General features: G+C 40.0%; 1 protein-coding gene across 16 annotated transcripts in view; it reads left to right on the forward strand.

Moving 5' to 3' along the window:
* The window catches only part of ptprsa (protein tyrosine phosphatase receptor type Sa), a 302454-nt gene that overhangs the window by 230262 nt on the left and 48162 nt on the right, over window positions 1-24030 (forward strand). For 8 of the 16 annotated variants that reach the window (XM_036141038.1, XM_036141041.1, XM_036141043.1 and 5 more), the window contains 10 exons: window positions 2855-2881; window positions 4445-4562; window positions 13550-14143; window positions 15167-15261; window positions 15437-15687; window positions 15835-15922; window positions 17873-18085; window positions 19434-19597; window positions 21164-21175; window positions 21573-21688. In XM_036141038.1, the coding sequence (XP_035996931.1) occupies window positions 2855-2881; window positions 4445-4562; window positions 13550-14143; window positions 15167-15261; window positions 15437-15687; window positions 15835-15922; window positions 17873-18085; window positions 19434-19597; window positions 21164-21175; window positions 21573-21688 (1678 nt within the window). The remainder of the gene's footprint in view (window positions 1-2854; window positions 2882-4444; window positions 4563-13549; window positions 14144-15166; window positions 15262-15436; window positions 15688-15834; window positions 15923-17872; window positions 18086-19433; window positions 19598-21163; window positions 21176-21572; window positions 21689-24030) is intronic. The other 8 variants (XM_036141044.1, XM_036141048.1, XM_036141054.1 and 5 more) reach the window with 5 other exon arrangements.

Genomic DNA, 24030 nt, shown 5'->3' on the forward strand with positions numbered 1-24030 from the left:
TGTGTTTTATGATTTCTATTTTCACATTTTTATTTTACTGTTTCATTCTTGTTCTTTGTGTTTTAAATTTGTACAGCAATTAGGATATATATATATATATATATATATATATATATATATATATATATATATATATATATATATATATATATATATATATATATATATATATATATATACTCGCCTAGACCCTGTTTTACAGTGATGTCTCTCAAACACACCTGGCATGATAATTATAAGTAATTAATAACCACCCACAGTAGGAAGGTTAGAAATAAAAAGTATGCTGTTCTTGTTATGGGGAAAGATGACAGCTTAGCTAGAAAGCTCTAATGAGCATATGTATATAAATTGTATTTTCCTGGTATGATAAGCCCTTCTCCCAGATGACAAATGAGGCAAAACATGCCAAAACCATCAGCGATGCAGCTGTGTGATATTTTTACCCGCCAGTGCAAAAATTGACAGCAAAGCAACCACACCTTACACACTGTGGGTCCCAGTGAAGCTATCTTCATGGCTAGCCTATAGCCAAAGTTTTCAATCAGCTGGAATCGCTCTTTGCAGATTTTGGAAACAGGCTGGACGCCATTGACACACATTTTTTGGCTGACATAGCAGGCTCACTCACCGCATTGGGAAGTTAGGTGTCGGAAATTAAACAAGACGTGGAGTCCAAACGTTTCACGGCTGAACGTAGCAGAGCACCGGATATATGAAGCTGAACCGTCACTGTAAAATGCTCAAACAGCTCTGGAAGCGGCAACAAAACGCCTCACATACTTGGAAACCAAGACGGATGACCAGGAAAAACTGAGGCAGAAAGACAAACCTCAGGCTCTTGGGCGTATGAGAGGGAGCCAAGGGTAATCAGACACGAATCCAGTTTTATCAATAACAAGCTCCCCCAGTGGCTAGAGCTGAGTTCTGAAAAGACGTTCACCTTGGCGCGAGCACACCGCAGCCAGATCCAACCTGGCCAGAGCCATCACCGTCTTCTCCTTAATCTTTCATGGTAAAGAGTTTGTCTAGAGAGACTCTAGACGGCAGTATATAAAACATGAAAGGGGCCAAGATCATTTTCACCCAAGATCTGTCAGTGGAGACGGTCCAGATTCAGTACTGGTTCAACCCGGTTACCAAGCTGTTTGTGGATATCAACACGTCCCCTGGATTTCAAGATGACCCCTGTAGACTCAAAGTTCTGCATAAGGGCAAGATGCATAGTTTCCACAGGAGACTGAGGCTTTCTACAAGACCATCATACCCTCTGAATAAATCCTTGGATCACACTAAACTCTAAAGTTAAAGTCGAAGTCTTTATTATGTTGCTAAGGTATCTGTAGACTTTTTCTAAAATGTTTTCTTTTTACACTTTTCTCAGGCTCTTTGCAGAAAAAAAAGGAAAAAAAACACTGTTAAGTTTATGTAAAATTAGACACAATTTAACTTAAGGGGTATATTATGCATTTTATTTTTGGAATGGTGTAAAATAATAGAAGTTTTAGAGTATGCTCAGGTGATTGTTTAGCTACCTCTCCTTTTGTATTTTTGCTGTCTTAGGCCAGCTAAGCTTGCTACATACTCCGTGGGAAACGGGAAATGTGTTTTTTTTTGGCTCTGTCTTTTTATACCGCTGTTGATTCACAATCAAGAAACTTTGTATCTTCACATACCGGTCATAGGTCCACCTATGTCTCTGCCAGATGTTTTTTAATTAACATTTGATCAGAAAAGAACTGTTAAAATTCGTAGGGAATTATTCCAACACAGTTATGCGACTTTTAATCATTTTAAAGCTAAGTGGGGAGAGCATTTAAATGTGAAGATTACGAGGAAAGAACGGGTCAAAATGATCCAACGCTACACTGTCGCTCAGTTTGAAATAGTACACTGACTAAATTGGTCAAAGACCAAACTGTCTGGATTCAGACCAGATTTGGATCCCACTTGTGATAAAAGTAAACAGGCTCCTGCTACCTTTCCACATTACGTTCTGGACATGCTCAATGTTGCATCACTTTTGGCAGCTCGCTTTCTCTACTCTTACTTAAAATCTTAGGAAAGCCATTTGATGCATGCCCATTGTGTTGCTCTCTTCGGTGTTGCTCCGCAAGGGAGGCATCTGAACGGTCATAAGCTGAACGTCATAGCCTTTTGTACTCTGCTAGCCAGAAGACTTGCGTTGCTGCTTTGGACAGACTCCTCGCCGCCTTCGTTTTCACAATGGATCACAGAAGTTGTGCAGAATCTGAAACTTAAAACGATGAGATGCTGGATTCTACACCACCTGGCAACCATTTCTGACATTTATTAAAATAGAAAGATGGACAGCATTATGTGAATGTTTATTTAACTTATGTGTAATTTAGCCTCCATCCCCTTTGGTTTTTTTTTGGCAGGTGGGTAGGAGGGATTTTGACAATGTGGCAAATGTGTTCTCCTGCCTGTATGTTCTATTCAGTCTCCTGATTACACAAAACTCTTCCTCTCACACAATAAAGACATTGATCAAAAGGAAATACAAAAAAAAAAGAAAAACAGCTCATCATCAAGCCCTGTAAAGTTGCCCTCTAAGGTTAATATTTGCATCAGTTAACTGCAGGCTATTGGCAGACGTATACCACTTGGCTTGTTTCTGTTGTCTCTCCTTCAAGCTTCAAGCAGTGCTTCTTTCTCCTGACCTCCCAAAACAAGTGACCTATTTCTGCTGCCTGCCCATCCTAAACCTCTAAAGCCCCAATCTCTCACAATCCTATTTCTACCCCTTTCATTTCCCTCTTTCTTTAAAAAAAAATGCTCTTTTTCTCCCTCTCTCTCTCATGCGCTCTTCACTTTGGCGGGGGTGGGTTAGTGGGAAACGGACGATACGGCTGAATATGTGAGTACAACGTTTTGCCTGAGTGCTTTGTGTTCCTGAAACGGTGGCTATTGCATCAACCCCGGCTAGGTCCACAATCTCCACAACCCCCGTCCCCCTATCTTGATTTGCCGTCTTTGAACGATGAAGGGGCTCAGAGGCTTCACTTCAGCTGCCCAAACAGACCACCTCTACATTATCCTTGTATGTCCCTTGTGACAAACTTCTGTTAACAGTTGGCTGACACAAAAGCCTGGCTGATGCAATATCCACTGGTCAGTCTCCTCGGAATGCTAATGCTACATGTATCTTGATGTGTGCAGAAACAGCGAGTTGTCTTGTGTTTTTATTTTTGGTTTGTGTGGATTAAATCTGTTTGATTTCTTTATGTTGTGATGTGGTGACTGTATGTTGATTTGTATTACTTTTAAGTTTCATGAACATGGCCACTAGTTTACAGAATGCATGTCCTTGTTTCTTATTACAGTGTATTACCAAAGAAATGTTGTCCCTCGAACCGTTCCATATTTTGTCACGTTACAACCACAAGCAGCTAGAAAGTCCATGGTGCCTCTGGAGGGGCTGTAGAGATATATAGCTCAGGTGGACAAATATGTCCACGGGGCAATAGTTAGTGGTGCATTCAACGAATCGGGCTTTAAAGGAAGAGTGATGAGAAGAAAGCCATTGCTATGTGACTATGTGGTTTGCATTTGTTTCACAAGCTATGCAACGTAAACATGTGAGAGCAGGTTCTATTTTTCAGGTGAGGCAAAAGCTTATCGTTTTGGCTTAAATGTGTATCCGCAGTTAGACACACGGTAGTGGTAGCATCGTGTGGTGCTCCTTTCTGGAAGCTGGTCAGATGAAATTTGATGATGGATGGAGATTGATGGACCTTCAAAGTGCACATAAAATCCCAGCAAACTACTTTGACGTTTGTGGATGTAACGTGACATGTGGAAAGGGCTGTGGCCACAGATAGATTTCCAAGAAATGTTGCCGTAATTAAAAGAAAAGTACCTGTGGTATAAGAAAATACCATAACGTGTAAGAAAGTGCTCATAGCTTATTTACCATTATTGACTTCCCCCATCCCCCCCCCTGCCAACCAGCCTGTTAAAAACCTCATTCTGCACTCGTTGAAAACCCGCTCCTCTGAAAGATTCATTAGAATTGATTGGAAGCCTCTCTTTGAAGAAGACTCAAGGAAACTTAATGACCTTGTTAAAAACTGCCAGTGAAAGGCCAGGATGTATTCAGCGGGCATTTATCAAAGTTAAATTGTTGATCGGGATATTGCTAAAGGAGTAGAAGAGAGAGCAACTTTGCATTTACATTCATAATGTCCCTCCTCCACCTCCGTGGCTCTGAGGGTTCGCGTAATGGTCTCCCATTACACAGGGCGAATCGTTGCGTATAATGCATGCATCCTCGTGAAAATTAATAAAGAGGACCAGGAGATGCTTGGATTAACATTCAGCACAAGGTGCTTTGAGCGGTACAAAGTGGGGTCAGATCATGAAAAATTCAAAAGGGGTTTTGACATTTTCCTTTTCCCTGTCTATCCTGTGTTCCCCATAGGAAATGGTCATCGACGGACTCAAGCCAGAAACCACTTACTCCGTCACTGTGGCAGCATACACCACCAAGGGGGATGGAGCTCGGAGTAAACCCAAGGTGGTGGTGACCAAAGGGGCAGGTCAGTACAGAAATGAAAATCATTGGCTCAGCCAGTGACTGAGGGGTGTTGTCAGAAAGGGGTGCTTGATCATTCTAAATCAACTCCTACTCTAGCTGATGAATGTTTTTTTTTTTTTTTGTTATTTGATCATAGTTATAAAAAAACAAGACTTAGAAGCAAAACATACACCTATTCATTTTTAAAACTATTTGGAAGCATTGGGGGGAAAGCAAACACAAAAAATGACAATTATTGCTGACATTTAAGGGTCTTGATTATGTGTCATTATTAAAGATATGTTTCATTTTAAGAGCTTTTGCTTTAGAAATACATGTGCTTGAGTTGATAGTCCTTAAAAGTGCTGTATTTCGTCAGATGCTGGCTTGTATTAGTATTTCTTTAATAATCTGAGTCTAGCTCCGAAGACCATCCGCAGATTTTTAGGAGATCAAGGGCATCGTTTAGGATACTTTGAGATTTTTTCAGACAGATTATGACAGCATGAAAGAACCCTCTCGGGTCTTTGGTTTCTGCTGTATGAATAAAACATTCAAGGCAAATGCGTTAGCTCTACAAACCCTTGTATTCTTAATTTGTCCCCTTGTAACCACTGGTGTGCACAGTTTGAATAAACCACATGTGCTCCTTTAGCTTGCACAAATGCAATCTAAACTGTGAAGCTGACTTTTAAGTTTGTTTAAGGCTAAGGTAGCAGAAGATACACACAGCTAGATGCACTTGGGCATGTAGGTTTCCAAACAACAAACCACACTTTTGCTGCATATGCAGGCCTGTTTTCTAGCATGTCATTACACCACTCTCCTAAAAGCTAAGTACTGTGCACACAAACGGGAACATTTCCCAGATCCCTATTGGTGGGTTTTTTTTTTGTCACACGTGTCAAACTCTGTTGCCTGGACAAAGGAGCTCGATTGAAGGCGATCAATCCACATCCTCCTGTGGGACTTCCTGAATGACATGCCGGTCGGAAATTTTTCTGCTCATTTCTCAGAGAAAAATTCTCCTCCTTTTTCCATGATTATTCTCGAGGTGTAAAGAAATGGTTTTATGCCATAAGCATAGATAAATGGGATAAAGCGAAGACCAGAGATAAAAACCTTTTTTGGTAGAAAAGGGGGTTTTGCCGTTTACATTCCAAGAAATGTTACCTGATAAGCACTATTGCTTCGTCTTTAAAAGACAATTCTAAAATAATTTGAAATATTTTTGCTTTTCCAAGCAGGACCGAGCCTAAATGTGTTCACACCAATGGTTATTTTAGTGCAGAATCAAGATAAACTTCAGCAACATTAAGAAATAAACTGATTACACAAAACAAAATCACCAGCATTTAAGAATGCTGGGTAAAGAGTCCTGACGGGTTGAGGCATGGACTCACCTGAAAGTCTGTTATGGTGTCTGGTACCAAAACCTCCACAGATTGGACCTGTTGCATTGAGATCTGGGGAATTTCTAGACAAAGTCAACACCTCAAACTTGTTTGGCTCTTAAAACCATTTCTCAACTCTATTTTTTTGCAGTGTGCATTATCCTGCCAAAGGAGGCCATAGCCATGAGGGAATATAATTTCCATCAAATTGTGTACATAGTCTTCAGCAATGCTTAGGTTGCTGGTACCTGTCTAGGTACCAGATCCACATGGATGATAGAACCAAAGAGAACATTGCTCAATTTATGGCCCTGCCTGTGCCAGCTTCTCTTCTTATTATGTTATATCCTAGTGCTACAGGTTTCCCTTCTAAGCACCTGGAGGCAATCGTCCAGGTGACATAAATGAAAACTTCAGTAATCAGACCAGACCACTTTCTGATGATCCTGTTGGTCCGGTTCTGATGCTTAAATGCCTGTCTCTGGTTCATACAGCTATCCTTGCTCGTACCACTTCAATAGATGCTGACGAGTGCAGGTGCAACAAGAGCGGCAGTTTTGGCCCTTGCTAAACTCTCTCAAATATTTCCTGTTTTTTACCCACATCAACTTTAAGAAAAAGTTTATATGATGTCTAATATATTCTACACACTAACAGGTGCCATGATGACGAGATAATTCAGATTAGTTCAGTTTAGTTTATTTACATAGCTGCAACTGAATCAGTGTTATTCCCTTCAACTGTAACAACGTAGGTTTTGAGACAATCGTCTAGTTAAAATAAACCTCTGGGGTTTGAATTCCCAAAAAATAGATGTCAAATTTAAACCATAAAAGGAAATATATCAATGTGTGTAATCTGACGTGCTGTTCGGCAAGTTTCATGGAAAACAATTGATTCTGAACCCTGTAAATAATATGAATAATATATAAAGATGTTTCTGACAAAACTCTTTTGCCTTTTTACACTCTCATAAAAGACCAACTCTTTTGTGACATATACGAGGTAGCTTACAGCATGATGTATTTAGCATCTTTGTAATTTTGAATCATTCAAACATACAAGTTATAAAAAAAAAAACTCTTTAGGTTTTTTTCTTTTACTTTTTCAGAACAAACATGCATTAAAGGAGCACAAATGCCTCCAGGAGGGATGATGTCAGAGCCATTTCCTTTCTTTAGGAAAAATAAAGGCCTGAAAGGCAACATTGAGAGAGAACATTATGAAAAATAGAGCAGGTTTTTGTGCCGCTGAAAAGCCCGATTCACATCAGTGGCCATGTCTTTTCATCCTCCAGACCTCACAGGAAGCTTTTTCTGAAAGTTTTGTGTTTGTGAACCAATCTTAATAAAAATTTTATCTCAGAGATTTTCTATTTCGAAACAATGTGCTGACATGTTTTTAGGATATAAAAAAAAATAGTTTATTGTTTTTGTGAGTAACAGGAAAACATTTAGTCTCTGACAGGAACTGTCTGTGTTTACTGAATGAAAGTCTCATCTAAAAATAGCTCCTTGTGATTCATGAAGTCTAAACTCTTTCTTTGAAGAATAAACGTAACCATGGCCGGCGAGGAAAAAGGTTTCTGTCGCCGCCAAAAGAAGAAAACGTTTCGATCACAAACCTGCACACGTAGAAATGCAGTAACATACCTGAAAGAGGCTGCAATCAGCTGCCAGGTTTTCACTTCACAAGAGGTGAATAAGTAAAAAATAAAATAAAAATGCAATTTTAAAATTAAAAGAAGGTGGGCAAAGTGCAAAAATGTGTCGGCTTGATGTTATTTAGGTATTTTATGTCTGCTTTAACAAAAAGTTTATAATACTAGTAGTAATTTGAATATATTGTTTTGGTATTCACTTGACATTTTCAGAGAGGAAGCTGTAAAAGTGACACTAATGACACGCAATTAAAAAAAAATAGTAGCAATGTTGAGTTCAATAAAGAAGTAAGTTATGCTCAAAAGAGAAGATCAAAGTCCAAGTTTAGGCAGTATAGGCTTGGGCTGGTACAATATTGTCACAGAATGACAATCCTGAGTAAAAATACCTACATTTTACATTCATGCAAAAATGTAATCATAATGTATAAAGATAGAAGAATAAATACTACTTCTGCTACTAAGCTTCAAAGCTGCTGCTGAGCATCAATTACAGCTATACTATGCGTAGCATTTTTGATTTTCCTACTTGAGGCAAACAATTTAAAGACCCACTAAATTTAGTATTTGCACAAATTTTGCAATTCTAATATTAATAGAGTAACATTAACATGTAACTTGCTAATACTACTCAAGCAGTTAGTTGGACTATCTGCTTGGGTGGCCAGCCGGCATTCGTTCACAGCTAACAGCACTGCCTTAATGAGAGTGATGGGCGACAGTCCTCCCGTGTCAACATCATAATTGTCTGTATTTTTCTATGTGTTTCTCTTTGAACCTTTTAGCCGTTTTGAAAATGTAACTTTTTAAAACCTGGGCTAACCTTAACACTGACATCAGTTTATAACTACCCCATATATGCTTTGGCAGCCTTAAATTGTGTATGTGAGTGTGTGTGTGTGGGGGGGATACGATTCCAAAAGTGAAATGCACAAGCAAAGAGCACCTGATTGCTCACCATCATGCCCAATGAGCACAGTGTTGTCGTGGGGGGAAGGATGAGATTGGATTGTGTTGAGTGAAGTAATGTGTTGAACGTTTGTGGAGAAAGAAGTTCTTTTACCTAGGAACACTAGTGAAGGAGAAGGAATATCTTGTACTCTAGCCCCACCAGGAAGACATTGGGGCGATTGTAGGATTGGATGTATTGCAGTCTTTGGATCTTATTTCAAGGGATACCAATGAGAAGTACATTGCAACTATTCTGCTGAGAGGAAACAAAGACATAAACCAGTTTTCTACGTCAGTGCATGAGTATAGAACAACACTTGGCATTAGTTCTCAGAAATATCTTACAGATGTGTCTGCTATAGTCATTGATAGTTTAAATACTTATTCCAAGCAATTGAGAATTGAAAGGGGGGTGGGGCTTTTTGCGAGTCGAATCTAACCTGGATAAGACAAGATTAATGTTACTCAATAGGTCTTCTTGCCCTGGGCTGGGCTGGCAAAGTGAACTCTAAAGACTAATTGCCATATTTTTTTTGGATGTTATCCCAAATGCCCTAGATCTTTTTGGAAATTAAGTTAATTTTCCTCATTTAAATATCAACTACTGTAGTAATCTTGAAGTTGAACTCGAGGTTTTAGTCTAAGGTCAGCAAATGTTTCTAAAGAGCTACAACTACGTTCAAGCAGTTGATTCCATGCCAATAACTACTAGTGACTTTGTGTAGTCTCTTTTTATTCTCTGAGGCAAAAAACTGGATGATCTGGATACCCAGCTGAAAATCTTAGCATATATCACCTTGAAACTGGACATTATCCTCGTCTCCAAAGCTTTAAAACTGTTTATACTTCTACCTTGGGGGGAAAGGATGGAATACCAGCATATAGAAAAAGGGGAAAATATAAGAATCTGGTTGATGTCACACACCTGGGCCATTAGACTTAGGTTGCAGCATCTTTGCAGGCCGTTGCCTCAGCAGGACCTGTATAACGCTGGTTGAAAAGAGGAGATGTTTTGGAATCGTAAAATACTGTTCCGACTCTGTTGTCTCGTAAGACGTGAAGCACTCGATGACTCCAGGACACAACTCTGATCTTATATCCAATTAATGTCTAACACTTTTTTTCTTTTACAAGTATTGGTTTTGCATCTCACGTAAGTGGAACCCAACTTGTGTTCCTCTGTCGAGATCGGCAGGATTTTCTTTAACTTTTTTTTGAAAAATTTGGTACTTATTCCCCTTCTTCATAATGCCTAGCTTGGTCCTTTAACAGGTATTGTGTGTGTGAAAGTTCACAAAATCTAAAATGTATTAGTGCTCTCAGTTGATGGGAAGAGGGACGTTTTTTGGTTGTTACATTGGATGATTGAGAAATGTTTACGTTGTCCTTTTAAAGGCTCTTCCTCTCTAGTCCTCCATTCACCTCTGTGGCATCTTCTACTACAGCAAAACACCAATAGCACAAATAGCAGAGGACCTGTAAGCAGGCAACATTTAAATAAATTAAGAGAACATAAGAGTTTTGAGAGTAACAGATTTGTCTTAATAGTAAAGGTTAATAAAAAAAAGTGTTTCCTTTGCTCCCCAATTTATGTCACACCTTCTGGTTTTAGGGGCTATTTTCCCGCAAAGAATATGATTTAAAATCCACCGCTATGTGATTAAAATATGTCTTTAGTTTTGACCTATGCACAAATATGGGCATATTTGTGTTTTCTAACATACATATATGTATGAGTGTGCATGAAGGGTAAACATAAGAGAAGAAGTGATGAAAACCTGGTTGCCCACTTTCTCAGTCCGTGAGCGAGTGTCAACAGAAAGCTGTTAATTCTGCAGTCTGATGAGAAACGTGCCAGGAGTTCCACATGGAGGGATTGAACCAGTGTCGGTCATGAAGTGGACAAAGATGGAGGGATGGGGAGGAGGTTTGGATGTACCAGAAGGTGGTGGTGGGGGTAGTTTAAGGGAGGAAGTGATAACATAAGGTAAGAAAAGGGGGAAGAAGAGGAGAAGGACAATCAAGGTGTCCAGAAATCCCAGAATCACTCATGTACCCACACCCAGTCACACAAACATATCAGCCTCCTCATATCCCTGTGGGTCCTCTTTGCAGCTGATTGCTCCCTGTCCCTAGTCACCTTCATCATCCCTCATTCACTCATTTTTCTTTTTCTCACAATGCCCTTGCTCTCTTATCATCACCCTGTGGCACCACACACATACACACAGCTTGAACAATCCCCTGCTTCCACCTCCCCTCCTGACACCAATCTGCTGGCTCAGTGCCCCTGATCCCTCTCCCCTACAATGCATTAGGCCACAGTTTTGAATGTACAAATAATAAAACTGTCGCTGGGGTTACAAAGGCTGTGAAGGATACACACAGCCGCCTGTTGATTTTGGAAGCGAATCAACAGCAGAGAAAATATAAAACACACCCGTGGAATCATCCCAGGATCATTATCTCTGATTCCATTTCCTTGATTAACAGCAAGCATGAAGGCAGAGTGGGCTTTTAAATGACACCAAGCTGAGCTGTAGCATGTAGCCAAGAAGTATTAGCAGGATTCGTTTCACCCAATACGCAACACCCGCGCCTTTCCCTTATGGGCAAAAGCTTTGCTCACAAGCCACCATCTAACCCACCCACTCCCATCTCCTTCTAGCAACAGTCTTCAGAAAGGCAACAATTAGCAAACAGAAACGGCTAATAAGGGGAGAGAAAGTGGATTGTGAGTAGCAGATTGCTGTTTGTGTGCTTGTACATGCATATACATGAATCAAGATGACCGTATTCCACCTAGGAAAAAACAAAAACCTGGATGTTCAGACGCTGCCAATGCCTCATGTCAACGTCAAAGCAAATGCACTTTAAGATTTAAGATGCAAATTGAAATGGGAGGAACTCTTTTTACATGTCATTTACTCACAATGAAAGGGGTGGGGGGGGGGGTACAGTCAGCAATGAAATATATGCTGCAGTGTTGACCATAGTTAATCAAAAACAGACTTCTGTACAGCTTATTCAAGTTGATGAATTCAGGAAGAGGCTGACACAATTAATGCAAACCCACTTTATCCGTCCTTTTAGCAAGCTTTGTGAATGATTAATACAATATGATGGCCAAATAAAATGGAATTCAATATGGTAAATAAACTTTAAAGAGATTAATTACCTAGTCTATGGTATTTAGTGATTCAGCAGCAACAGGGGTTCGCTTTGTGCAGCACTGTATGTCTTTAAATGTAGCTTTTTTGTCTGGTTTTACACTACAAATAGGAATGCAACTGCTGCAAAAAGCAACCTTCTGGAGTTTTGTAGATGCACCATAATTCTGTCTTTACTTTTTTTGTTTGCTTGTTTAACGTTTGTAACAGTTCCGTGTATGGGCACCAGGACACCAATTTGTATCTCCATTTCATATCTGTATGCATGTGTTGTCATGTCATTCCTTCTAATTTTATTTAGTATGCATTGGGGGTGGAGGGGATATTGGTTCCCATATTATAATATCAGTTCATTTTGATTTTTGATCAGTCATGGAGATAAAAAATGCTCACTTTCTCAATTCCTAAAGTGAGTAGAAGCAGCTTGTAGAAAACTGCATTATACCATCAGTTGTCAAAGCAAGTATGAAACATCCATCGGGTGGGTACTTATAAACACACGGTGAGGATGAAATATCCCATGGCCTGTACTCCTTTTCATTCACAAAAAATGCAAAACTTCCCCCAGAACTGCAAAAGTCTAAAATGCCTAAAGGCTGAAATGAACAGAAGCTATTAACTTTTATTTTTTTAGTGGTGCCTTATAACATTCCTTTTATGCTTGCAATAATTCATAATACACCTACAGTAAGCTGTTGGAATCAGTCAGAAAATAAACATCCTTCAGATAGTTTCCGTCAGGAAGGGAGAGGAATTCACTAGTTCTGTTTTCAAACAAAGTGCCACTTTCATAAATTCTTCAAAATAGTCTGAAAGTGTCCCTGTGGTCTGAGAGCATCACATATATGTCTGTGCCCTTACTAATATGATTTGTCCTGGCACGACCTTCTGTTTAAAGAAACAGCAATGGACAAGTGATTGTAAATAGAGTCAAGGTATTTGCACTAACATGTGCCTTTAAAGCCAATCAGCCACACTTGTCTCTTAAAACTTTTACAGCTGGTGAGGAACTGCAAGGGCCTTTTACAAAAAGGCTTCAGATGAGATGTGTCATCCATTAGAACAGCAAACTGGGCCACCCCAAGCAATGTTGTCCAGGCTCCTGAGCAGCTCATTCATCAGCTGAGTGTTCTTTGTTTAAGTCTTCACTGACTCTTTGCAGTTCTGAGATTCTGTCGACTAAAGCCTCCATCTAACATGAAATGAAAATGGGAAAAGTGATCACTCTAGAATTTATCGCTCATGAGGATCTTCCACATCGCCACGGTCCACAAACATACGCAGCCGTGTAAACTGAAATATAGTTTAAATTATAACTGCCAGCGTAGCTTTAGTTGCTGTGATCCTTTAACATAAATCATTGAGAATGTTTCCTATGATCACATATGCAGAAAACATTATGCAAACATGCTTTATGAATCATGCAGAATTTGCTGCTTAGTTCTGCTTTGTGACATTAGGAAAAATAAGCATATATATTAATTGCCATGTACAGGTTTTAGTATATTGTATTGGGATAATTCAGACCCCTTTATGCGGATACCAATAAATAAAATCTATAGAAACCAACCACCACCAGAAGTCATCAATTTATCTCATAGAGGTATAGTCATTTTGGGTCAAATTTAATATATGTGTAAATACAGTTGTTCTATATTGTGTTGGTCTATCACTTAAAACCTATTGACTAAAAATATCAACCATTATGCAATCATTACATCTGCATTTTGTCTGAGTTGATTTATTAACATCTCTGCAAATGGTATTAAACCTTGTGTAAATGGAAGAGTGAACAGAATTTAAGATTTTTTTCTATTACTTTTTTTTTGCACAGTGCCTGGTCCGCCGTATCTGTCAGTAGCTCAAGATTCAAAGACTTCTGCTGTTGTTCACTGGGATCCTCCAGACCTGATAAATGGAATGGACCTGCAGGGATACCGCCTCCAGTTTGGCCGGAAAGACGTCTCCCCTCTGGCCACACTGGAATTTGCTCCCCAAGAACGGCAGTTTTCTGTGGGCAACATTCACCGTGGTGCCACTTATCTGTTTAAGATCTCAGCCCAGAGCAGAGGGGGCTTTGGGGAAGAGGCTGTGGCGGAACTCACTGTTCCTGAGAATACACCTGGGGGATACCCTCAAATTAACGAGGGCACCACCGTGACATGCTGCTCGGTGCTGCTGTCCTGGTCTCCGCCAGTGCTAGCAGAGAGAAATGGGGTCATCACAGAGTACACTCTGGCTTTTAAAGAAGCCGGAACAAGAGAAACTCCACAAGAACTTCGAATACCTCCCAACCTGTCTAGCTATGAGCTCAACAGCCTCAAACCGAACTCTGCATATGATGTGAAAATACGTGCCCACACCAGTGTAGGTCCAGGGCCCTACAGCCCACCCATCCAGTATCGGACCGGGGCCGTTGATACTGCAGGTAGGGCATGCCTGTTTCTTTTCAAACCCAGTGGCAGTAGGTTGGAAATTGGCTCAAAACATTGTTCCCCCCCCCCAAAAAATTTAATTAATTAACAACTAAACAACTTCAACCGACTTGACCTCTCTTCGGAAAGTGATATTTAATTTGATTGCCATGGATTACTTACATCACTAACCCAAACCAGGTAAAATGAAAGTCAGTAAGTTACAGTCAGTCATATTGAGAAAGTGGAGAGCAGCCTAGAATTTGAAGGTAAGTGCTGTTGGTCAGACACTCCTGTCAGTTCCTGCAGCCCTTTGTCGAGCACACTCACGCCGCTTTTGCCATCTCACTTCGCAGTTTTCAAATAAGGTAGGACCTCAGTCAAATCCAGTCACAACAACTGCGTGTTCGGAGCATTCTAGGATTACACAACTCTGATTATTACTTTGATTTATTTTTGGTTTGAGATATTTCTTTCCTAACTCCCTTCTTTTCTCAAAACTCCCTTCACCTTTCCCCCTGTCCCTTAGCAGGACAGCTTGTGGCATGGCATCCCACAGATGCACTGCTCCGGACTGTTGGCATGCAGTGTATTGGGTCTGTCTCAGTGTCTGTGTGGCAGCGCATTGGCAGTGCCAACTCAACCTCTGCAACACTGTAGGGATAGTTGGCATTGGGTCTTTTGCAAGGGTCAATTGTTAACCATTAAGCGGTCATGGATCAAAGTCAGTGGTGAGATGGGTTGGCACTCCCAATGATGGCTAGCCAAAGGGCGTACACTTGTGTTCCATTTGTTGTCAACAAGTCTTACGTGCTCTGTGTGCTAACCAATGGCATTGCCCCTCTCCCAGCCAATCACAGCTCACCGATGCATTTGCTCTTTGGCACAGAGGAACGTTGCAGGGGAGGAGCAGCTTTTGTTTTGAAGCAAAAAGTTCCTAATTGGTTTCGCTTTCCCTTGTCCCCCCTTCTGTTCGTTTCACTTACTGTCCAATCTATTTTTTCTCTCTTCCTTTCTCGCGTCTGTCTTGTCAACAGATGTCCCAAAGAATTTCACTGTAAAGTGGGCCACCAAGACGACAGTGGTGCTTGGATGGAAGTTTGCAAATAAAGGGTCGCCGTACAAATGCACGGTAGGTGTACCGTGATATGTGAACCAAACCGCTTGAAATAAGTTTAATCTGAACTTGTAAAAAGTCATCCTCTTTCAGGGACACAATTCCCCCTAGCATTTCCCTGTTACTGACGTATTTACTTGTTTCTAGGCGTATGTTCTGACCTTTAAAATTCTAACCTGTTGAACTCTAGATTGAGTACAACCGACAAAAGATGGACGTGGATGCCACAAAGTTGAAGGCATATATCACCGGGCTAAGACACAACAGCACCTATGAGTTCAGGGTGACGTGCCAAGAAAGCAAGGAAGGCGGTCCCCGGCATCGTGTGGTGGCCAGGACGGCACCCCTCATCCTGGTGAAGAAACCCAAACTGGACATCTATGCTGAGCCTGAGAACATGCTCACTATGTCCTTTCCACCACTCAACAACAAGGATGTCAAGTGAGCATAGAGCATTCCGTTGGTAGTCTATGGGTAGTTTAAATCTTGCTGAGAAATTATTTTAGACGTCTTACAACTACTTGGAACTGACTTATAAAGATTATAAAATTACACATTAGTTTATATGCTTTCTTGGTACATTTTCAGGAACTACTATGTGGTTGTGGTGCCTCTTAAAACAACATCAGGAACAGTTAAGAACTTGAAGAACCCTGATGAGATGGACATAGAAGAGGTACGGTCTTTTAAAGGCATTATGTGTCTTAATACGAAATAAATCTGCCACATCAGTGAGTGGCACTGGATTAGACAGCAGAAATCACATGATGATGTTCTGGATGTTGCCAAGAGGCAGCTCTTCTCCATGGAGGAATCTTGTTTTTTTCTGCGGAGGGATTCTGTGTTTGTTGCATCAATGGTTTTAAATGTGAATACTGTTGTAAACACCATTTACCAGAATGGGCACATGCAGCACAGACATAAGTACGTCTCAGCTATGCAAATGTATCCCCCAGAGCATGCAGAAAACAGAATTATGCAGTCTTCTCCAACTCTTCCCATAGCTTGGGGTCACCTTTGGCACTAGATCAACGGCATCCATCCCTATTGGATTTGGGATTACACACATTTCCCATGGTTTGTGCTTGCCTCTGTCTGCAATCTGAGCTGAATGAAGGAGCTTTAATGTTTCCCCTTTTTTGCTTCTGGATATGATGGTACTTCTTTAATCAACAGGGCATTTTCTTTTAATCAGAGGCAGTTTCATCAGCCTCAAGTAATTGGTTTGAAAAAAAAAAAATAGATATTCCTGCAAAATTCAATTTTCATCATTCTTTAACTGGTAATAGTATGTACAATTAAGCCAAAATTATTCAGAACTCTGATAGATTTAGGTTTAAAGTTACATTTTATTTCAACATGTTCTTTGTGACATAAAAAAAATATATAAACATTTTGGAGTGACCCATCATGAGTCCCGATTTGAATCTGTTGTGGGAGCCAAACGTTATGGTGCGACAAAGGTGGCCCTTCAGCCTCAAACTCTTGGAACACGTTGCTGAAGATAAATCATCAAAATACCAATGGAAACATGAAAACGCTGTTCGGCAATTGATTGCCCTAATGCCAATGAAGGGTTTTCACTGATTATTTAGAAAGATATAATTAATTGTTAAAATTTTTACTGATTATAAATTGTTTTATCTTATGACAGATTGCTGTCAAATGGCCAAAATCAAGATCATTTAGTCCAGGCAGAATTTTCAAACAAGCTTTATTACCACATGCCTTGTCTATTGCAGTTTGCTGCATTTCGGGTCAGGCAGGCTGCCATCTTTTGCCTTCAGCTTGTCCTAACTGCAGCTGCTCGTCTTCTAATTTGATCACACGGGCGAGAACAATCTCCCCGAGTGCCACAGAGTTGATTTGAAAATCATTTTGTTTTAAAAAGTCTCAGTGGCCTTGCTCCACCCAAGCTCTCAGACTTGCTTCACCCGTGCTCTCTTTGTCGGACCGTAAGGTCAGCTGACCAGCTGCTCTTGAGAAAACTGAAGCTTGGAGACGATCAAGCTTTTGGGGTTGTGGCCCCCGAGTTATGGAACTGGTTGCCATCAAGAGTTAGGCAGGCTCCTTCACTGTGTTCCTTTTAAATCCATTTGGAAAAATTGTCTTGTTTGGCCTCAGCTTTCAACACAGCATGGGTTGTTTGTTCTTTAGCATGAATTGTTAGGTTGTCTAAGGTTTTACTATTTTTACTTACTATCTTAATGTACAGCACTTTTGTCACCCATTTGTTGTTTTTAAATGTGATTTATAATTAAATTTGCAAAGATTTGGTTGTATATTGCTTTTCAAACAAAATGTCTCCGTTAGATTAAATCATTTCAAAATTATATCTGGTAAACTGTAGATTTTTTTTATAACAAAGCTGAGGGTTTAAATTTATTGATAACAAACTATGAATAAAAGTTTGCCGTCAAGTTTTAACTTCCTAAATTTAGTGTCTACGAGTCTAGCAGATTCTAAAACTGCAACCTCAAGAAACATTGCTTCATCAGATTTAGCTGTTCCCTTGAGTTAGTGTCAAAGACTTTCCAATTAATTTGAGACTTCTTTAGGAATTGCGATACGGAAATAAAAAAAAAAAAAAAATGAAGTGAACTAACGCAGTCTTAACTTTGAGCAGCTGCTGAGGGATGTGATCCCAAAGCGACGTTCACGGCGTCAGCTGGCTCAGCTGGACCAGAGGAGTGCCTACATCACAGCCTGCTTCAAGCAGCTGCCCTCCATCTTCACAGTGGGTTCGGACCACCGCCAGAGCAGCTGTGAGAATAAGCCCCTCGAACCTGGTCAGGAGTACGTCTTCTTCCTGCTGGCTGAACTCAACGCCACTGTAGGGGTGAGTTTCAGGTTCATCTCAGTTCAGTACATATCAGTTGCCTTGTTTTTGTAGCCAATATTTATTTGCAGAAATAATTTTATTTCTAAAGCCCATGTAACCCGAGCACCCCCCGGTACCAGGGGCAGCAGCGCTTCCGCCGGCAAAATCATCCCAGACTCATGCTTTACATGAACTAATATAACGATATTGTATATCTACTTAACAGGGAGAGGTTCATCTAAATGATAGAAACAACATTTTTTACGTCAACATGACCCAGTTCCAACCCTTGTTATTCTGTGTAAAATTACAGACATAGCTACCTAATTGTTATTCATTTAGTAAATATAGTTCTCAAACCTGTTCAAACTGTTTTGAATGTTGGGTTTCCCCAGATGTTTTCCTCGTTCATATTGTTTTATTTTTCTGAATTGAGTGAAGGAATACATTTTCCTGTATAAATAATTTTAGAATATCTCTTTTCTTCAAGTGGTTGTGATGGAATGACTATCTATGGTGAGGTATAAGTGAGGACAAAGAGAACCTAATAAAAAAAATAATAATTAATGGCACACATGGTGCCATAATGACTCAGTTAGAGGGTTTGGATAGAACTGTATCAATTAATAGCTCTGTAAAACTTTGATTTTTGAAAACTATCGGTATATTTTAGATTTGCAGCTACATACTTTCAAAATAATATTCAGATTGTAGAGTGCAATTCTTTAGGCAGAAGATTTTTTTTTTTTACTACTGTGTGCCATGTTTATTTATTGTCACTCAGTAACTTAAGTATTGATTTTTAGCCCTCTGGAATATTCTCTAGAGTGTGAACTTTATTGTGATGACGTAACAGGTCAAATAAACCTTAAAGTTTCTGAGATACAGTACATTCAGTATAGTTTGGGTGTGTGATTTTTGAGCATCCATCCATCCATTGTCTTCCGCTTATCCGAGATCGGGTTGCGGGGGCAACAGGTCCAGGAGAGGAACTCAGACATCCGTCCCCTCATTCTGGGGGACCCCGAGGCGTCCCCAGGCCAGCAGAACTCTCAAAAAGAGACCTAGGGTTTAAGGTTTTAAGTTCGTCTCATTTAGCCAGTTTCCATTTTTTTTCCTAGCCATGCAAATCCAAACACATATTTTAAATATATACCAACAATTACCAGTCTCCCTGTTGGTTTGACTTACATATTTTAAAGTTCACCCATTTTGTGTCCAGATTGCACTGGCCCCAGAATTTGATATTGATGCATCTCTCAACCAACTGTGTGGACTGTTTGCAGATAACTTTACACATATATGTTTATTCACCTCTCCACAGTCACCTTGTTACTTATGTTATATTCTCTCTTTCTTTCCTTAGAAAATGTTTGCAACCAGCCCTTATACTGACACGGTGATAACTCCAGAGCTGGTGATGGACCCTTTGCCAATAGAGCCTAGTGACGGGCTCATTTGGGTGGTTGGCCCCGTCTTGGCTGTGGTCTTCATCATTGGCATTGTCATCTCCATTCTCCTATTGAAAAAGTGAGTTGGGAACAACTAGAGTTTTGGAAAGAATGATCTTGGAATAAAATTTAGACTGCATTCTAAAAATAAAACTGTTCAACCTTAAATGATGGGACATAGCCGACAGGCTTATAAACTTTATTTATGTATTTATTGTTTTTTTGGAAGGATGTTAAAAAGCACGTCTCCCGTTGTTACTCAGACCTCACCCTTTAGAAAGACAGTGAGCTGAAACACAGTTTTTGAATTATTGGTCCCTGCTCCAACCATGGGCCCATAAAATCTCAAACTGCATGCCATGTTTTGTTATTTGGGCTAAATGCGCTGTAAAAATTCAATTTTCCGCATGTTCAGCGATATCACAGGATGCTCTCATTATTTGATGTTGAACTGGCTATTTGTAGTTTATGTGGGGAATTGGGTTATTGGGAAATAATTGCATGTCAGGAAGCATGCCGAAGCAGGACCGTGTTTTGTATTCATTGCATGATAACCAAAGACCCAATAACATTGATGCATGCAGATGCAAAAGAGGCTTTGTTGTGGTAAAAGATGGCTGTGGGAAGTGAGCTGGTTGGAGAAAGAAGAGATGATGAGTTTCTCTGAAATGATGCCCAAAAAACAAGACAAAGAAAATCATCCAATTAGTATCAATTTTTTTTTTCTGAGATAATTATTTAAATTATTACATGTTAATTAGTGAAATCATATGCTTAGAAATAGATTGATCTCAGTGCAGTTGAAGTTAGTTTCTCATTGTTTTCAATGATGCACTTGCAGTAATTATCCGCTGCTCTATCAAAGCTCAATAAAGGAGCAGGAGGAACAGGCTGATCAGGTCAATAGGCTGCCCTTGTTTCACAGCTAGCTGTTTCCTTTATCTCCAGATTCAGGAAGTTAGAACCCAGCTTTTAAGTGTGAGCGCTAGTTCCTACACACATGAGGAGATTCCTGAATTATCTAAAGGGGGGGCCAGGTCTGGGGCGAGCAGCACAAGTGCAGCCTGCTACTGTCAGATGATCCCCCGCTGTCTGACCTTGCCTTACCTCAGTCTTGGTGGTTAGGGAGAGTAACATCTCTCCTTGGATCTCTCTCTTTTTTCTCCATTCTCTTTCTCTTCATCTCACGCTTCCACCACCACCACCACCACCTCCCCATCCCCCTGCTTCCCCCATCTCTCCCTGGTGAATAGTGTTTCCCGGGTCTGCCCTTGGCCCTGACATTCCCCTCTCCTCTCCGTCTCTGCACCCTCGTGCACACACAAACACACACTGCCTCACCCACACAACAGCACACTCATACACTCGCAAATGCATGTGCTTACTTGGACATTTCGTAAGGAGCTCACTTATTTTCCACCTCTGACACGTCTACGCACACATTTACACACACGACTCACCCTTTCAGATGCTGATGAGCTTCATCTCGCTTTTTCGCGAGCCCAGCAGTGACCCCTGTGAATTTTAAACTGCTCTCTATTGATTTATATCTCTTCTTGCCTCCCCCTCTCCTTTTCTCCATGTGTGTTGTGTTTTTACCATCTTTATGTATTTATTTGACTCCTGTTGCATTCTCTGGGATCAGCAAACCAGACAGGTAAGGTGTAGTCTTACTTAGATTCAGTGCATTTTACAAAAGAAGACAGAGTAGCGCATCTCACTAGAATAAGAGAAGAAGGATCTCCAGTTCTTGCTGTACAGAGTTGCAAGTTATTAAAGGTGCTCTTTCACGAAGTCAAAGGCTTAAAAACGTTGAATATTCTTGATCATATAGGTAAAACAATTAGAAACAAGGTTGATTAATCTGGATTTCAGCTATATTGTGGTAGAAAACAAACATGCTGTTTGTCTGCTGGCTTTGTTCAAAACCTTGAGAGAGAAAAAAGTCGCAGATGATCCAGTTTTCTTCCGGAAAACTCTTTGACTTAAAGTTACGCCTTTGTCTATTTTCTTTTGTCTTCTTTACGCATCTCTGCTCTTGTTTTTCTCTGCAGCCGGAAGAGGAAAGAGTCCGAGCCACGCACAAAGTGTCTGCTTAACAACGCAGACATTACACCCCACCACCCCACAGACCCTGTGGAAATGAGACGCATCAACTTCCAAACTGCAGGTATTTACATTAGACGACAAGAACAATGTCACTCGTAAAAGTATCTTTGCACAACAACGTTCCTGCTACACATTTCATAACAACAACATTAGAGTTGTATTTTTTTATTAAGAGGCATAAACCTGTAGGATGCAGTGACATTAACGGACTACTATACATTTTAGACGTTATTCAAACTCCATGTCGAATGGTTGTAAGATACTTCAGATCTCTTGTTTTTGTCAATGTAATGTAGTGGAAAACTATCTTTAAAACTTCATAAACAACATTAATTTAAGCCACATTACAGCAATTTACTTGGTGTATTGGTTTATTTTTGACGAAGAAAATGTCACAGTAAATACATGTTTTGACTTTTATCATAAAAACATGTTCAAAAGCAAATTAATCCATGCATCCCTGTTTTAAATTGTCCATAAACCCCAGAGTTTTGTATAGATGTGTGTGTGTTCTCTGAGTATGTGCCCATCTTTTTGCTCAACATTATTTATTATCTTTAACTGTCTACAGGCCATATTTATGCATTTTCTGTGTCCCCATGTACCAATTAGCCTTCGATGATTAACAAATTGCTAGAAATTATGATTGTTAGACTGGAAACAAATCCTGTTTTTGTTCTCCGGGGTTTTACACGCTCCCACTTTTGTCTTTGTGTTCTTCTGATGTTCGTCCAAGCTAAAAACTCTGATGTTTCTAACGCAGCAAATTACATCCTATACGCATTCTGTTTGGCTTTTGCAGCTAAGACTTTGCCTGATGAGTTTTGTCTTCATTTCCCATAAGACACCATTTTTTTTTGATGTGGTTTTGGACATTTTTGTTTTTGCTGCTGTCATGGGTCTTATGATTTGGTTAAAGTGGGATCTACAGTTTGTTCTGATTTTTTGAGACACAGTACTCAAGGGTATCAATACTTTTGCACGGTACCGTGTTTTCCTTGTACTAATAAATTACTAATAAATTGAAGATTACTGTGTTAGCACTGAATCTGCAGAAAAATAGGTATTTAGCAAATTACAGGAAGCCTACACATCTGCCTTATTACCTTTTAAAGAAAACAAAAATATAGAAACAAAGAAATTTAGATATTCTTACAACAAAGAACTTTATTAACACTGTTTTTAGTATCTAAAAGAAAAAAAATCTATAGTGTACCAAAGTGCTTGTAAATTTGCAAAATTAGTGCTTCATAGGCTTCCTCGTGTTAAGTTTCGGGTGACTGTCGTTTGTCTCATTATAGCTGTCTCTCTCCGCCTGTTTTTTATCCTTTTTCATGGTGTCTCTTTAGCGTTTGTTCACCGCACTTCATATCTACTACTCTGTGCTGTGTGTATGCAAAAAACAAAACAAAAACAAAATCCTGCGCTAACACCATAGAGCAAACAATCCCTGTGCAACACTGCCGCCTACTGTACTGGATGTGCAATTACACTTTATTATTGTATGGCAAAAAAAAAAAAAGCTGTTCCCCCCGGGGTCAGACGCCCCTGGTATCGAACCGCGCCCCACTATTTTAACAGTACTGGGCTAAACAGATTGTTTTGCATCAGATCATAGAAAAGTGTGATTGAACGGCAGTGCGCAGCCCCGCTTATTGTTCTGAAGCCCTCTTACTGGTTATTTCAAAATATAATGTCCAACCTTACTGTAACGTTTTGCTTGATTGTATGCCGCCCACTGCTCAGATTTTCAGCTTTCTCCCTTTTATGATAAAAGACTTCTTACAATCTAATGCTCCATGTCTATATAACATATACTACTACATGCAGATGCTTTATATATAACAAGTGTTCTCATTCAGCAGCCCTTCCATTGTTCCACAGACTTGGCCGCTGTCTTTATCTCCACACCCAGGAAATTTAATTCGAGTGGACATTTTAGCCCAATTAAGAGGGCCGGTGAGCATTTGTGAACATTCCCATCAGCTAATAGCAACCATTGTTCAATTGGCACACTCCCAGTTCGGTTATCCGAGGCCTTCCAAATGCAACAGAGCATATGCTGCATTGGCTGTATGTGCTCAGTGACCCCTAATGCTGCGGAACATAAAATATCTTTTTTTTTTTATCATGTTTCGAATGGGCAAAGTCTTCGAGAGGGTGTGTTTACTGTGTGTGTGCGCTAAAGCCTGTAGGTAATGTGTCAGCCTTTGGGCAGATAATGTCTAGTTTTGTCACAATTGTTCTCTGTGCCCGAGGTTTAATTAGCAAATGGAGCCAAAAGAATGAAGCAGCACAACTCGGCGGATATCAGCTGTCTATCGCTGACCATACTCGCCATTTTCTCACTTCTTTTTCTGTAGCTCCCCTTTGTTTTCTTCTAATAAAAGAAACGTTGTTAGG

Source organism: Fundulus heteroclitus, chromosome 9, assembly GCF_011125445.2.
Source record: "Fundulus heteroclitus isolate FHET01 chromosome 9, MU-UCD_Fhet_4.1, whole genome shotgun sequence".
NCBI lineage: Eukaryota > Metazoa > Chordata > Actinopteri > Cyprinodontiformes > Fundulidae > Fundulus > Fundulus heteroclitus.